General features: G+C 36.0%; 1 protein-coding gene across 1 annotated transcript in view; it reads right to left on the bottom strand.

Moving 5' to 3' along the window:
* Window positions 1–2,630: 2,630 nt before the first annotated feature.
* MRPS30 (mitochondrial ribosomal protein S30) overlaps window positions 2,631–17,952 on the bottom strand; it is a 59,654-nt gene continuing 44,332 nt past the window's right edge. Inside the window, exons 6-7 of the mRNA XM_067030961.1 lie at window positions 9,788–9,862; window positions 2,631–4,509 (exon numbers count right to left, since the gene is read on the bottom strand). Of these exons, the coding sequence (XP_066887062.1) occupies window positions 9,796–9,862 (67 nt within the window). The 3' untranslated portion in view covers window positions 2,631–4,509; window positions 9,788–9,795. The remainder of the gene's footprint in view (window positions 4,510–9,787; window positions 9,863–17,952) is intronic.

Raw genomic sequence — 17,952 nt, 5'->3', positions numbered from 1 at the left:
AACATTTCAAACAATGAATTAGTAATGATGGCTTTAAATCAACTTGGTCAATAAATACCAAAAAAAAAAAGGGTCGATCAACTCCAAAATTATTTGATCTCTGAGCATCTCATTAAGAAGCAGTGTGTCACAGAATTCCACTGAGTTGAGAATCAGGAGACCTGGATCCCTCCTGTAGATTAGATAAATCATTTCACTTCACTGACTGTCAGCTTTTTACTCATCAGTAAAATGATGGTTGAGGTTCAATTTTGCCTTAAGGTCTCTTGCAGCTCTGAGAGTCTGATTCCTATTGAACTGAGTTTCAACCCTAAAAGAAAATCCATTAGAGGGAAATTGTTTTTCTAAAAAGGAGAAAGGCAAGTTAAGCGAAAATACAACAGACAAGGATTCAGAGGTCAGATGGAGAACACACTGAATATGAGTTGAAAATGCCATACTCTTTTAAAAGTCAACAATTTCTGTTACATGGTAGATCCTGCTTTTTCCAAAGGCTGCATGTAGAAAGTTTATTGAAGGTAATTTGAAGTATATTTGCAAATTTCCTTTTCATCTACTTATGTATATGTAGAGAATATATATTCCAGCTATGAATTTATATGTATCTGCTCTAAACTCTCTGGGGGGATTTTTATAAGCAAGATTTCTAGATGTTGATAACACATTCTTGTAAAAGGCAACACAGGACAGAAGAGGCATTGGCTTTGAAATCAGATGCACCTGCCTTTCTGTTCTGGCTCCATGATTTCTCAGTTGCATGACCTTGGGCAAACACTACACCCTCTTCCTAGGCCTTGGTTCCTTGATAGGTAGCAATGGGATAAAAATGTTGAACCACCTCATGGAGTTAATTATATGAACACCTGGAAGGGGGTGGACACAATATGTGCTAATTGATATCTGCATACTGCGCTTTCCATCGTGCTGCATTAGGCTCCAGTCTAAATTAATGGTAACTCTTTAGATGAGGCCTAACTTGAGTTCTTCAAAAATAATTCAAGAAATTAAATTTCAAAACACTGATAAGTTTAGAGCTAAACCAAAAAATTTTTTCTACTGCCCTCCCTTTTATTACTCAAAACAATACCATACAACATCCAGGTATTTATTACTACATTGATTCTAATCTTCTGATTTTGAGACATAGATATATCGATCTGGCTATTTCCCCATCTTTTCTAGATACAAACAGGATTTTTCTCACAATTGGGTGTTTGTTTCAAAGGAGGAATACATTCCTATATATTCTATATATAACATCCTATATATAACATCTAAAACCAAGGCAGCCGATTAATTAGAACTTCAGGAATTCTCAACAAAGAAACCTGTCTAAAGGAACTTGGGTCAGTGCCATGCACTTGTGACAACTCAAACATACTGATGTGTAATTTAAACTACACATTTAACACATAGAAATCATAAGATTTAAAATAGAATTTTCCATCATGCGTTGGAAAATCTCATTTGAGTTTCTACTCAATGGCCTGGGGGGAGAAAAAAGAAATGGTTTCTGATTATGGAAAGGAGCAGAAACATTAGATCACCTAAGAGACATAAGCAGTATGTATTAAGATATTTCCACACAACCTTAAGTAAGTGAGTAAATGGGCATCTGATATTCTGCCTTCCCATCCCCAAAACATATGAGTATATTGTTTTGAAACTTTCTCATCTTTCATCTTTCTTCCTTAAATTTTTCCTAACTACCACTCTTTAGGCAGGTATTGCTATGGAGTACATTAACTAGAGAGTATTCAGAGGAATGTGATTTCTTTGTCAACCTAAAAACAAAAGTTTACAGATAAATATGGACTTCACAGAAACTCTTTTAAAATCTTCTCTTAGGGGCTTCCCTGGTGGCGCAGTGGTTGAGAATCTGCCTGCCAATGCAGGGGACATGGGTTCGAGCCCTGGTCTGGGAAGATCCCACATGCCGCGGAACAACTGGGCCCGTGAGCCACAATTACTGAGCCTGCGCGTCTGGAGCCTGTGCTGTGCAACGAGAGGCTGCGATAGTGAGAGGCCCGCGCACCACGATGAAGAGTGGCCCCCGCTTGCCACAACTAGAGAAAGCCCTCGCACAGAAACGAAGACCCAACACAGCCATAAATAAATAAAATTTAAAATATTCTCTTAAATAACAGAATCTCTTTCTTTTTAACTTTATGTCGGGTTGACATCAAAAGCATAAGATTGTTTTTCCTGTTTGGAACAACTCAGTTGGCAGTCACTAATACAGTTTGTTTGAAAGACTTATGAGACAAATAAAAGAGATCTATTTAGGCTGATTTTCTTGTCCAAGGACGATCTGAGGGAGTCTTTCAGAGGGACAATGGGCAGTGCCTACAGAAGACAATGTCCATCTAACCTGAGGGCAAGAAAATGAGTGTGCCCATGCCAAAATAACCCATCTGTAACCTGCTGTTTTAATTACTGGGAACTGCAGTACAAATGACACAAATAACAATCTTAGAGCTTAAGAAGGGGAAATTATCTTAATTGACCTTGGTAGAATTTCTCTGTCCTAAAATAGATGAAGTATATCAATTTTCCCAGGTACTATTAAGTCTGTTCTAATTAGAAACTTTTTTTCCTGAGAAATGGATAGTAAACAATGTCAGAGTAAGAAAGCTTCTTAAAAACAGGTTATTTGACAGATAGATATTTGTAATGATATTTATATTCATTCTGCTCATAATTTCTTTATTTCATCTTTTATCAATTTTGCCTTTATCTTATAAAAATTCCTATACATATTTTAACCTATTTTCTATTCAATGCACACAAATTTATATCTCCACTTTTTAATGTATGTTGTAAAGTTTTAATGTATAACATAAATCTTGCTACAGCATTACCCAAGAAGAACAAGTGGTAAAAAATAACATCATACTAACCAAGAAAATTGTACTAAGTATCATAAACTACGATCAGGGGTCAGTAAACTTTTTCTGGATAAAGTAAGACAATAAATATTTTAGACTCTATCGCTACTACCCAATTCTGTTATAGCACAAAAGCAGCCACAGACAGTAAATGAGAGTGGCTGTATTCTAATAAAGTGTATTGACAAAAACAAGGGACAGTCTGGATTCGGTGGTGCCAGTAGCAGTTTGCAAATTCCAGACATATAGCTAAAAATCAACTTGTAGCAAATTTTTCAAAAATTAAATCATGGTATAAACAGTAGGAAAGATGTTCAAATTTAAAGTTTTTCTTTAGTAACAATGAAGTGCAACATGGTACTGGTTCATTTGCTTGCAGTGCTTCCTGGTATGTTTTTCCAAGTTTAAATGCTTCTGCAGCATGTTTAAATGTGTCCTTATCAAATACCAGGTTAGGTGTAAAGGAAGAACTAGAAGAGGCTGATACCACACCAACTTCCTGTTTGGCTAATACAAAGGTTTCAGCCTCCTTATTCAAAAGCAACATTCCAAATGCATAAAGTCTACAAGTGAGATTCTTCACAAATACTGGTTAATAAGTAAAGTGATACTAAAAAGAAAGTATGTCTCTATAACGAAGTCTGGAAGTGAAAATTAGCATCACAGAGGTCTTTAACTTCTCTGTGGAATGTTTAGTCCAAGTATTCACCCATTGCTGTTCCCCAATAACAAAATGAGTAGAGGTGGCTTCCCAGGAAAGAGGCATTGACAGTTGAGATCAAACGTGTAAAACCTGTATTGATGCATTTTCATTGCTTGAAGCATATTAGGAGAAAAATGGATCTTTTCCTTTGTTTCCTGTCTCAAGCATTAACAAGACTCAAGAGGTTGCCAGAGATACCCATTACTCTCTGTTCAACAGGTGCTTAATCTAGTAATAAATAACAAAATATATTTCCCTTTGAAAAAGTGAGAGCACGAAGATGAAACAAAGAGGCTTAAATAAATTGTAGGGAAGATATGTATTCAAATGCCATAACAGACTACCTTGGAAAAGTGTGAGAAATCTATTTCTTTGGTATTTAAAAATTAAAACATAAGGTAATAGTAAGCAAATGATACATAGATTATTTATATTGAAACACCATGATTTGAAATTAACCTGTTATCAAGTTTTAAAAAATTGATCCAAATAGTTCCATAATTTATGTGATTATTTCAGTATCCATTTATCTCCCTACAGCTCTTCCTTCATTCATTTATTCAACACAAATATACTCACCAAGCCAGGTGATATCATGGTGAAAACATAAGAGCCTTGCCCTTCATAGTTTAGGAAGAATTTGATGTGCGAAGAGACAACTACTATAAAAGAAAGGAGTCTTTTTGTTATACTGTAGTTTCTTCAGTTCATCATTGTCTTATTGTATAGACAGGACGGGAGAAAAGAAAGATGATGTCCAGGCTGTGGAACAACTTGTGCAAAAGCCCAGAAGCTTCCCTAAAATGTCAACATGTGAAAATGACAGAAATTTGGTACAACTTGAGCAGAGCGGAGCCAGGAAAGGAAAGGGCCTCGGGAGATAGATAGCAAACCATCATGAGAGGTCTCGTGGAGATCCTGCACAGGAGTGAAACAAAAAGGAGTCCACGAAACAAACGAATTGGGCAGAGGAAGATTAAATGCAAGGCAAGGAGACTGGTTAGGAGTTTCCGGTCTGTTTTGTTTCCTATTCAAATTTAAATAGAGAGATTTGTATTGAATCCAGTAAAGAGCAGGAATCTAAACCCTCAAACTCTAGAATCCAGCATTTTCTTTAACAGTTGTACTCTATCAAAATCAAAGACAACAGCAGCTGTGTCCAATGTCTGTGAACAGGATGGTTGAATTAAGTCCCTTTGGGGCAGTACTGTTATGACCATAAATTATAATTAAAATGTATTGCTTTCTTTCTATTTTGAATGGTTTTATTATGCTTCCTGTTTCCTGCCTCACAAAAACATTAAACACACAAACATTTCCTTGAACACACCCACAGTATCTAGTGTTCCCTCTCCTCCAAGTCAGACATGCCTCATTCTCCACTGCCCCCGTCTCACTAGATTTAACAAAAGACAAAAAAAATGAAGCATGCCAACCTATGGCAAGGGGGAAGGGGGAGATGAAAAAGTTCATGAGAAAACAAAAATCAGGAGATGGGGGGCTAGAATATAAAAAGAAGAACAACTTTTAAATTGTTTTTCAGATCATTGTGTGAGTTTATGTTTTAAATTTTGTTTGGACACTGATTAGGGAACCTCTATTTATTTTTATATGGTTAATGATTAAAATTGCAAACAACAATTAAGAATGTTTTCACCTTAGCCCTTTCTTTACCCTCAAAATAAAACAATCGAGGGGATGTATTTCTCGATTTCATTTGATGTGTAGGAAGCAAAATGCTTAGCCTGGGTTACAGATCGAGACATATGTCTTCATCCACTTCCCATCATTCTTTAATATGTTATATTCTCTTCTGCCTTCACTTTGCTCTGCTCATATTTTTTCTCTTCCATGAAGCACTGCTCTCCTTCCCCCTACTTTAGACAACATGACTGCCTTTCATCTTTCAATACCTAGTTCATGTATTGAAATCTTCTGATTCTCCCTGAGTTAGGTGCCCACCTTTTGGTTCTCATTGCCCTTATGATCATCTTTCTAATGTGGCATTTATAAAGTTGAATTGTAATTCTTTGCCTATTTTCCTGCACTAAGCTGTGAATTTCTTGAGAACAAGATCATGTGTGATTGCAATTTTTATATATGCCATCACTAGTAAAATGGTAGGCATGTAATAAGCTCTCAATAAATATTGAATTAAATAGTAATCACCATAAGAAATACAAAGTACCAATGAAATTAGACAACAGTTACTCAAATTATTATGCATATTACAGGATTCATTAGTTCATCTAAAGTCATTTTCTTTCTTTTAAAATCCAAACAGGGAGCTGTTTTTCTAAGTTGATATAAAAATCTTTGCCTAGCTTTGCTTCCCAGTGGTTTAGGATAAGTCAAAGGAATTAAGCCACATTGTCCCTTAACCTTTAAATTGAAAAGCAAAATTAGTATGTTTTCACATTTGTAATATATAATACATTCTTAAACATATGTAAATAAGAGTGGGTTTCCACTTTCATGTAATATTGATAATCATGTAATATTGTTTTTAATCATTGCAATTAGCATCAGAAGTTCCCCAACAGGAACTAAGATGATTAAGCAATAAATCAAACTAAAATATAAAATAATACATTTTAATTGTTCTGCATTTGAGGGTTTGGTTATTAGTTTTTGTTTTCTTGGACTGAATTCTACCTAGAGGAAATGTTCAGTCTTAAGGCTAGAGAACTCTAATAATTACTTAAGTTCTTGAGTATATTATTTGCTAAGACTCTGTCAGCTTCATCATTAGAGATTTTTCTTCCTCAGTTGGAGGAAATGTAGCTATTATAGATCTTTTGAAGACCTCTGGTGGTAAAAAGGAAGCATTGTTCACCTCCTACTTCACAATTGACGAAGTTAAATTTCCCTTGGTGCACTTTCTGTTAGTTAATTTCTGTTTTGCATAGGAATAATTCAAAAACTAATAAAGTTTCCCAAGATATGTACTTCTGTTCTATTACTTGAGTCTTAACTTTTTCAACTATAAATTGAGTGAACAAAAACACCAACAAAAACAACAAAAACCCAAACAGTTAATCATAGTGAAGATACTTATTTCATTTATTTACTTTTGGCTGCATTGGGTCTTTGCTGCTGCGCTCAGGCTTTCTCTAGTTGCAGCGAGCAGGGGTTACTCTTTGCTGCAGTGCGCAGGCTTTTCATTGCCATGGCTTCTCTTGTTGCAGAGCATGGGTTCTAGGTGCGTGGGCTTCAGTAGTTGTGGCTCACGGGCTTAGCTGCTCTGTGGCATGTGGGATCTTTCGGGACCAGGGCTTGAACCCATGTCCCCTGCATTGGCAGGCAGAGACTTAACCGCTGCACCACCAGGGAAGCCCGCAAATTTATTCTTTATTGTTTCTAAGTATAGAAGTTGGACCAGAAAAGAAGACAGTTATTCAGTTCAATATAACAATGCTCTCTGTCAAACATGAAAAGGAATATTCACAAAGTTGAGTTTTTAAGCTCTAGCTAAATAACCATTTGTCAAGCAAGCTATAGAAGGGAGCTTTACATGGGACACATGACCTCTGCAGGTCTTCTCACTTCAATATTTGAGAATTTTCCATCTATAATTCAGCCCATCTTTGCAAATAAATTCATATTAATAACTTGCCACTTATACGAGCCACACCCAAATATAAACTTTGTTTACATAAATTTAGGCAAGTTCTCACCTCAGTCTGGGACTCAGTTGTCTCCTATGCAAAAATGAAGGGATGGTGGTTGACTAAAATTCTGAGCATCAGAAACTGGATGCAATGCCATACTCATTGGACTTCAAATAGACCTGGTTTTAAGTTCCATCTCTGACATAATTATTAGGTCATACAAATTAAGGTCCCAGAGGTTCAATGTATTGTCTACAATATGGGAGCCATCTTCCAACACCAATTTAGTGCTTTAATTCCTTCTACAATATCACCTTCAAATATGGAAAACACTCAACGATTGTTATAAAATTATTTTCAATATATCACTGAAATCTGTCTTTCTGCAATTTTTATCCATTAGCGTAGGTAACTCTTAAAAGACAAGAGTCCTCTCCTTCTCTCTGTCACATCTGTTCAAATGCTTAAGAAATTGCTTATGCTGCTAGTTAGCTAAAAATTCCTCCAACTCTCCTCATTTGATATAGTTTCAAGTTTTCCTACTGTTCTCATAATTCGCCTATGAGCTGTCTCCAGTAGGGCTGATATAAATTTAAAATAGAGCATAGAGCAAGATAAAAGTTTACTAGAGTTAGTAAAAGGCTGTGAGCTTCCTTCTCTGATAGCCTTAAACCTTTATGCACCTAGAATGATCCAGCCAAAATGAGAAGAAAAGGGAACAGGGATAGATAATCTTTTAAAATTCATTTCAGCTTCACATTACAGTTGCATGAATCTTCCATGTAGACGTCCCATTACTACAATCTGAGTTCAAAGGAACAACTTGGGTCATACATTCAAAATGAATGTGCAAGTTCACCTTAGACATTGTCAGTGGCCCGGAAAACTTGTAAAATCATTTTTATAGAAAACTAAATTTCCCAAGGTTTTTACTGATTTAGTAGTTTCCAGTAAATGAAACAAATAGGTCATATTTCTTATCTCTCTGCATATATTGCAACATTTTACCATAGATATCTATGTTTAGTTTGTATTTTTCTTTATTCCACTATTATTTACACATAAATAATAATTAGCTCCCTGTCAAGCTAAAACTTAGATGTTAACTTCATAATTATAATTTTATGATACAGACATCATTAGTGAATGGACAATTACAGAACACAAGCTAAAACTGGATTATAAAATGAGATTCTACAGAAAATGTGTCATAGTCCAGAAAAAGTTACAGGTTACTTTAACAGAGAATATTTAGGCCTTCTGGGAAGGATTCACTGTCCATAGGTTGTTTCCAAAAAATATTTATTTGGTGTCACATTAACAAAGAGTATAAAATAGGTTTCCAAAAGGGCTAATAAAAAATTCAGTCATGGGCTTCCCTGGTGGCACAGTGGTTGAGTCCGCCTGCCGATGCAGGGGACACGGGTTCGTGCCCCGGTCCGGGAGGATCCCACATGCCGCGAAGCGGCTGGGCCCGTGAGCCGTGGCCGCTGAGCCTGCACATCCGGAGCCTGCGCTCCGCAACAGGAGAGGCCACAACAGTGAGAGGCCCGCGTACCGCAAAAAAAAAAAAAAAAAAAAATTCAGTCAATGTAAACATTAGAAACCTTCATTGTGGGGTAAGAACCAGATAACCAATATTATAATTAGGACTCTGTTTTGGGCCTCATTACAAGAAAGACAACAGATACAGAATAGAGCTTGAATTGAAAACCCAGTTTCAGAAAAGTAAACTTTCTGCATTTCAGTCACCTCATTTGTTATAAACACTTACCTTGAAGAGTTTCTGTGACGGTTAAAATAGGCTAAAATGATGAATCTTAGAACATGCATGTCTCAATTTCATATATGAGAAATAAATATTGTTTAATTTAGACCAAACAATTATAAGAATAGACATATTTTCTTTTAAGTAGAAAAAATAGAAGAGTTTAAAAATTGCCATTATTTAACTACTTATATCCCCTCAACATTAGCATTTTATTGTACAATTAGAGATTGCCTTTCCTACAAGTAAGTGAAATGATTCAGGAATTAATATAGAAATTTTACAATTATTATATAGATCTCAATATTGAAAATCTGTTATATTAAAACTTAAGGGTCTTAATAAAAATGTTTCTCTCGGGGCTTCCCTGGTGGCGTAGTGGTTGAGAGTCCACCTGCCGATGCAGGGGACATGGGTTCGTGCCCCAGTCCAGGAAGTTCCCACATGCCGCGGAGCGGCTGGGCTCGTGAGCCATGGCCGCTGAGCCTGCGCGTCCGGAGCCTGTGCTCCGCAACGGGAGAGGCCACAACAGTGAGAGGCCTGCGTACCGCAAAAAAAGAAAAAAAAGTTTCTCTTAAGATGTTCTACCAAAAAAAAAAAAAAAACTGACTAAACTGCACACATATGGAGATTACTCTTTGATTATGGAGATGGATACAAGTATTAGAGTCAAATCTTATTTATGGTTTCAGCACTCAGCTTCATGGTTTGCCTGATTATGTCTAATAAAAGTGAGTCACATTGTGTAATAGGTGCTAAAATTGCTATAACACTACAGATTGAAATTTATTACATTAAAGTTCAAAAATATATATACCTCATTCACTAGGCCTGAAGTGGAAGATTCTTCAGTAGAATGCTGTCATTAGCACTCTCTAATCCATAGGTGTACCTGTTTGGGAAGGAAGTTATTATACTTTTCTCATTACTCAAAATCGTCTCTATTAATGTAATTAGACATGGATACTTCTAATATAAAAATAAAATCAGAATAAAAATTATGTTACTTTAGAAGAAACAATAAAAAGCAAGATTTAAAGAAATGTAAACTTTTAAATATAAAAAGGTCACCTATTAATTAATTCTGAAATACACCTTAATATAACATACTACAAAAATCACACAGAGTTGGCAAAATAACTATTATCCTAATTTTCAGATGAGAAAATGGAAGTTCAGAGAAGTTAGGTGTATAATCATAGATCACATTCTTAGCAAGCAGCAGGACTGGAACTTGCACCCAGGTCTTCAGGTTCCAAAATCATAAGATTATACTTCAGAGAAAATTTCATAGTGGGCAACTACAGACATGTTGTTGACAATAAAGCACATGGTCTCAGAATCCTATTACTGAAGAGTTTACGTATGTCTTATTGCAATAATTTAGTAAGCTTCAGGGCTTCCAACAACCTCATAACAGGTTAAATATCTGCAGCCTTTTTTGTCTTCTTTTCAATATTTAGCTTCATACTGTAGACAGAGCACCCAAGAGAACTGTCTACAATGATGGAAATAGTCTACATCTGCACTATCCAAAATGGTAGCCAATACCCCCATGGGACTATTGAGAACTTGAAATGTGGCTAATATGATGGAGAAACTGAGTTTTTTGTTTTATTTAATTTTAATTGATCTTAATTTAACATGCCACATGTGGTTGATGGCCACTATATTGTACAGTGCAGCTATAGACAATATAGTGTTATAGTTCTATGTTTTGAGACCTGTTTCTTCTAATGTACAGCAATGGGAGATACCAATTTTTTTTTTTTTTTTTTGCAGTACGCGGGCCTCTCACTGTTGTGGCCTCTCCCGTTGCGGAGCACAGGCTCTGGACGCGCTGGCTCAGCGGCCATGACTCACGGGCCCAGCCACTCCGTGGCATGTGGGATCCTCCCAGACCGGGGCATGAACCCGTGTCCCCTGCATTGGCAGGTGGACTCTCAACCACTGAGCCACCAGGGAAGCCCCCCAATTTTTTTAAAAAGGAAATTAAAAGAAACAGTTGAGATCTGAAATAAGACAACCATCTCTGTAGCATAGGCATGGAGTCAAAACACAACCATGGGCCAGCCAAGTTTAGCATCTGTAAGAAGGCAGAGCCAGATGGGAATTCCCAACTCGGCAAGTATGAGAAACTTAAAGTGATCCATGCCAGCTCAGGCAATAAAACAAATTTCATCCTACTCAAGGTTTGGTCAGTTGTCCCAGTCTGTGACCAAACTCCGCCAGAGGTTAAAACTTAGATTAATCAAGGAAAGTAGAAGCAAGCAAATGCAGCCTAGAGGTCAGGACATGGGCCATATTTTAATCTAGCTTAGTGACTAGTTTCCAGGTCTCCTGAATCTCTGAGGAACAGGAGCCCTGAGTCACAAATACAAGACGTAGTTCAGGTCTGAGAATTCTGGCAAGTTTGGATGGAGAAAATTATAAAACTGCCAATAAGAAGGGGGTAAAAGCAGGTGAGGTAGAAATAAAATCTTCCACTCATTATAAGCCTCAAAATAATGAATAGACAACCTTAAAAAATAGCTGATAAATTTACTCTAAATAAAATGAAAACAAGGCAATCTGAAAATATTTTTAGAAATACGAATGTTTAGCATCCTTACCGAGAACAAAGAAGGGATAGCACTCATCAAAATGAACAAGAAATTATGAAACCAGCATGAAGAAATTATGCAAGAATGGTTGAATTTAAAGAACAAAATGGAAATCCTAAGAAATGATCAAATAAATTCATTGAAACTGAAAACTTAAAATAAGGTAAACTCCAACCTGAAGTATTGTAAAAAGAAAATTAGTAAATTCAAAGATGATGTAGAAAACTTCATCCAAAATGTAGACTAAAAAGATAACAAAATAGAAACTTAAAAACAAGGATAAAAATTATAGCTTGGGAGACTCCAGCATACACATAACAGTAATTCCAGAAAATGAAGAATAAAGTAAAAATGTAAAATGACATATATAAGTTAAAAAAAATCAGTAAACACAAACAAAATCTAGCTAGATGCTTGCTCCAATATACTCCTTAAATATGAAGTGGGAAGTTTAACAGTGAAGATTGATAAATTGTCTCCAAGAATATAATAACCAATAAACAAATGATAGTAAATAACATAATAAAAATGGAAAAGATAATAATCATTTATATGTAAACACATAAATGCATTGCCTTAAAATATGTAAAGTAAACATTATGGAATTATAAGATATTGATAAAAGTCACAAATATAATTGGAGATTTAAATCTATTTCTTTTATACATGGATAGATTGAGTCAATTACTGACAACAAAGAGGATTTAAAGAACACAATAAACTCAATTACACAGACATATAATTGAGAAACCTACACCCAACAAATAATCTTTTCAAGCTTGTGTGAAACATTTTCAATATTTAGCCATACTATTAAAAGATGACTTGGGCTTCCCTGGTGGCGCAGTGGTTGAGAGTCCGCCTGCCGGTGCAGGGGATACGGGTTCGTGCCCCGGTCCGGGAGGATCCCACGTGCCGCGGAGCGGCTGGGCCCGTGGGCCATGGCCGCTGGGCCTGCGCGTCCGGAGCCTGTGCCCCGCAGCGGGAGAGGCCACAGCAGTGAGAGGCCCGCATACCACAAAAAAAAAAAAAAAAAAAAAAGATGACTTATATTTACTTATAAATTACCAAAAAAAAGACTCTAGCTTGATCTTTTCTTTGCCCAGCCTATAAATAAAACAAAAGCTCTTCAGACAAATAACACTGCTCTTTTCTGCAGACACTGGCAATTTTTAATTTCCTCCACTAGAAAATATTAACTGACGTTTGAACATTAACAAGGAACTGCTTCTATTTTAAAGGTGCAGAGGGGGAAGAAAAACTATCTTGTAGGAGAAAATTCTTATTACAAACTAAGCGCTATTCTAACAAAATTCGTAGTCTGAAGTATCAATAACATTTCATTTATAGTCACATTTCTATTATAAAAAATAAAGGACATAGGTAAATTCTGATGGTAGGAAATATCCAGCCTTTTCTATCCATCCACAAACTTTCCCCAGTTCTCCCCAAGCATACTTAGATTCTTCTACATAGTCAGTATTTGATTGAATAAAAGAAAATATGTTGTCAAAGTAACCAAGAGTTTTCATTATCACTCAAACCTGTGTTAGCAATTACCAATACCCATATTTAGGAAGTGACTCATTGTAATGAAAGTACCATTGCCTTGATTCTGACAAGTTGGTGCTCGGTTGGTTGGTGGATCTTTTCACAAAAACAATAAATCATGTTGGGGACATAATTTATCTACAGTTACACATTAGACTGGTATGAAAATAAAACTTCAGTGCACCATTCAACTATCGTACCTTCCATAATTGATTTTTGTATAACTAAAAGATGCGTAACTACACTTAATTTAATCACCCTCTAATGTTTATTTCCATTTGCAGATATAATCGCATATTGAAATTGGTTGACACTGTAATGGTATAATAGGGTCTATCGAAAGCTTGCTAACTTTTTAACTTACTTTTTTCATTACTCTTGTACAGAAGGACACACATATAACCTAAACTGTGACTTGTTTATTACATTTATACTAAAATATTTTGCCAAATCAGTGTGCACACATTTATTTCTAATTAGATTTTCATTTTAATCATATTGAGGACCCAATCACTTTAAAATCTGCCAAATATTCTAAATAGGCAGCAGAACTTTATGCAATTACAGCACAATTTGCATAACAATATTGGGCAGTAAACACATCCATAAGTGTATATTTCTCTAAGGATTTTCTCTAGGCTTGGACTTGCCTTGCTCTATTTCCCTGTATGCAGGAGTCTTTTGGCTACACCGCAGTTCCAGTGAGTTGGCTTCCTCTATTTGCTCTCAAACTCCCTTCCTACCTGTGTCTTGTAACATGTCAAAACCAATGGCCTATCATATGTGAAATTTTTAGACAATGACAAGCACTCAGGTACTGTTGCCTGAATCACCGGCTGCATTTACTGAACAGGCAGATTCTCCTCCTCAACAACCTGCAATGTCTACCTGCCCCTCACTGGCTACTGTTAAAGTCTGTCCTGGATCCTTCATCTGCTGTGGTAGTGCTGTCTACTCGCCAGGCCTTAGCAACCCCAATACCACCTGAGACCCAGTGCTGACATTCAGAAGTCGATTCAATCTGCATTGTCAGGGAAGACAGCACAGGGGAGAGGGTTGGATTTGTTTTTTTGCTTTTTTTCCTTTTAAAAACTGATTTTTATTCTCAGAAATGTCTCCTTGTATTCCTCCAAAGAAAGCAGTGTTCAATGAAGAATAAAGAAGGAGAATGAAGCAGAAAAGGAGGAGGAGGGGGTGGAAGAGGAAGACAAGAAACAAGAGGAGGAGAAATGAAAAGAAGAGTTATATTAAAGGCTGTTTGTCATGAGAGGTGAACTCATAGACAGAGAATTTTCTCTGAAGATGTTAGAAGTCAACTCGTAATTGAAACTTCTCTTTTGCATATTTAGTGAATGATCCCGCTCTACTTGAGGAGGCAAACAGGAAATGAAATATAATTTTCTCCTAGCAGCTTAAGGAGCGTGCATTGTTTACCCGTGATTTATTGATGAAAGGATCAATAGCACTTTCTCTGTTTCCTGCTATTATTTCAATAAATAACAGTGTAACCTTGCTTGGATTCAGTGCCCCAGACACAAAAGGAAATGCAGTTCATCAGTCTACCTTTCATCGACATCGTGTCCCAGACTGGTCCTTTCGTGGAGAGATTGCAGAGCGGGTGAGGGACAGAATTGGTTTCCAATATTCTTTTTGCTGGAATTTACTTTATTCCTCACATGACAATATTCAACATCAGGCATTTAGCAATAATATAATCACATATACTTTTTAAGTTAGGAAATGTACTGTTTTCATGTAATGTTTGTCATTAGTTAAAGTTACATTGCTTTATATATAACTTTCCAGATAACGATTTTGAAATTGGTTATTGATAAACATTGAGATCTTAGTTCTCCAGCCAGGGATCGAACCCAGGCCCCCCTAACCACTGGACCACAAGGGAATTCCTGAAAAATATCGACTCTTAAAGTACTAAATAAATTATATCTAACATGACTTCTCTAAACCATATAGCTCCACATTCAATAATAAGAATTTTTGTCAGTTTCCATTGCCATCTCTGGAAAACTCCACTGAACTTCATTTGAGAAACATTTGTTTACAAGTTTATTGATAGGGTTTATTTTCCTAAGGATAGATAGACTCATAGAGAAATGCAAGGTGTCAATGATAGAAATACAAAGCTGTACAAAAAAATAATGAAAGATTAGAGGTTCTTTAACTGTCTAACCATAGAGGAATAATGGAATGAATTATGGGATATCAAACCAATGAAATATTCTGCAGATATTCATAACTGTATCTCTCAGAAATTTATAATAATACAGGAAAATATGTTGTGTACTGGTAAAAAGAAAACTAAATAGAATTTGATATTGCTTATATACACCTGTGAAAATCCCTAAAGGTGAACATAGATAAAACATTAGAAGAAAATATACTAAAGGTTAAAAGACACGACCTTTGAATGATAATATTTAAAGTGGGTTTTTTTCTCTTATTTCTCCTTTTTGTATTTTCTAAATTTTCTCTAATAAGAAAGGAAAACTTTTAAAAATAAACTGTACAGTTTTTTGATCCTTTCTTTCAGTTGGATAGCCCCAGTATGGCTTTATTACTTTATAACAGTGACATTTTCTGATCTGGGAAATAACCTCACAAAATGGGAAAGCAAATTCAAAAATCAATGTTCATTTGTTTTAAATTATGTATGATTTTGAATTCTTCATTCTTCACCAATAATCTAAAGGTAACACACAAAAAAGGTAAAACTTGGAAGTCCTGTCATTTTTATTTAAATCCAACTGATGGATAGCATGTGTGTAGCATGAAGTGTTACTTTGAAATCATTATTTTTCCAAAGTGACAAACTACCAAATGAAAAAGAAGACATGTTTGTGAAAAAAGTAATTTCCAATATTGTTAGATGGAAATATAACAGGTTTAGCTAAGCAAGGACTAAACAAGGGATCATTTATATATTTAATGAATCACATAGGGAATAAGTTATTTATAGAACTGTAATTTGGTGTATTTGTTAAATTTCACTGGTATTAAAAAATGAAAGTATTATCATAGCACAGTTATTGCTTTTTGAAATTTATTATTTCTTTAATAATCACTATTTGAGAAACTACCCTTTAAAATACATCTTAGGGTCTTCTTCCATGTAGAACATATGACACCTAATATCATGTGAGCTCTTAATTTAACCATCTGAGAAATATTATAGTATAATTACCTACCATTTTAAATCTATCTTAGCCATTTCCAATACTCATGACCATAACTTACAACTAAAAAAAAAAATAACAATAATAAAAGGACCGACAAACCATAAATCAATTCTTAATAGGATAAAAGATTTTCTGGGATAACAAAGATTCGAGTGAACTTTCCAAATAGTTTAATCAGTTGATGGCCTATTCCAAAGTACGAGACAAATTCAATGCAAATCGTTATCTCATACGGGAAAGCTAGAGTAGCACTTTCAGAATAAAGCAAATTTCCCATGAACTGAATGTGGCACATCTTGGCCTATTTTGTGATACAGATTGCCAAAAGAGGAGGAAATGTATATCTTATTCTTATTTGAGGACCTCGAGTTCATATTTATTTAAGTATATATTTGATTTATTTAAAGTAATAGATCTAGAATAAGGAGTGTGCTGCAAAATACATAGTATGTAGCCTAGGACCATTCATCTTTTGATACTCTTGATGACATCTCAAAGCAAAATATTATTTATCATAATTATTTTTGGAGAGAATACTCATTAGCACATAATTTAATTTCTAATAATGACCTAAAGTTGCATTTTCTAATCAAAGTTTCAGTTCTCCTCCTCCATGTCCTAGATTTTCTGGTCAAATGCAGTCTCAGAAATATATACAAACAATCAGAAAAACACTGATGCACTCCAAGAGAAAATACACTGGTGTGTGTGTGTGTTTGTGTGTGTGTGTGTTGGGGTGTGGGTCAGGGTAGAGGGACAGAAAGAAAAATGGGAGAGAAAACTAGATATCTAGATAGATTTAAACGATAGGAAAAATACAGAGCTTCCCAGCCTTCTCTGGTGGCGCAGCGGTTGAGAGTCCGCCTGCCGAGGCAGGGAGCACGGGTTCGTGTCCCGGTCCGGGAAGATTCCACGTGCAGCGGAGCGGCTGGGCCCGTGAGCCATAGCCGCTGAGCCTGCGCGTCCAGAGCCTGTGCTCCACAACGGGAGAGGCAGTGGTGGTGAGAGGCCCACGCATCGCGATAAGAGTGGCCTCCGCTCTCTGCAACTAGAGAAAGCCTTCGCACAGAAAGGAAGACTAAAACTAATTTTGACAAGATTAAAGGTTAACTACTCATTTTCAATGATAACGACCAGGTGAGAGACATTTTAAAAGTATAAGCCTTTAAAGTTTTCCAAGTCAGTGTTTCTCAAACTGGTGAACCTTGGAATTTTCAGGGACTAAAAAGAAAATGTCTAATTAGTCACATGAGACCTGTGAGTCCCAAATTTTCCTGAGGCATTAAATATGTCTTTCCCAGCCCCTCCCTTAGACAGTCAGCAGTCTCAGTAGGGGCTATGGAATGTAAAATGATAGGATTACCTGAGGTAATTTTTACTGCCTGGCAAGTTTGGCATGTACTGCATTAAAGGAAACTGGCTCTCAATTATAAAGCTCAGAGGATTCCATGTTCTTCCCAAAGGTCAGAGGCAAGAAGAGAGATTTGTTTGGCTCCAAAGCCCCTAATATTTTACTACATCAGATAGAACCCCATTACCACCCACTTCTAAATTCCATCCAGTGCCATAACCAACTAACCAAATTCAGTTCAGTATACCATGCAGCTTGGTACCGGTTATTTACATTATTG

The sequence above is a fragment of the Kogia breviceps genome, chromosome 4, assembly GCF_026419965.1.
Source record: "Kogia breviceps isolate mKogBre1 chromosome 4, mKogBre1 haplotype 1, whole genome shotgun sequence".
Classification (NCBI taxonomy): domain Eukaryota; kingdom Metazoa; phylum Chordata; class Mammalia; order Artiodactyla; family Physeteridae; genus Kogia; species Kogia breviceps.
Note: the sequence above shows the minus strand (reverse complement) of the source record. Positions and strands in the feature narration are given on the sequence as shown.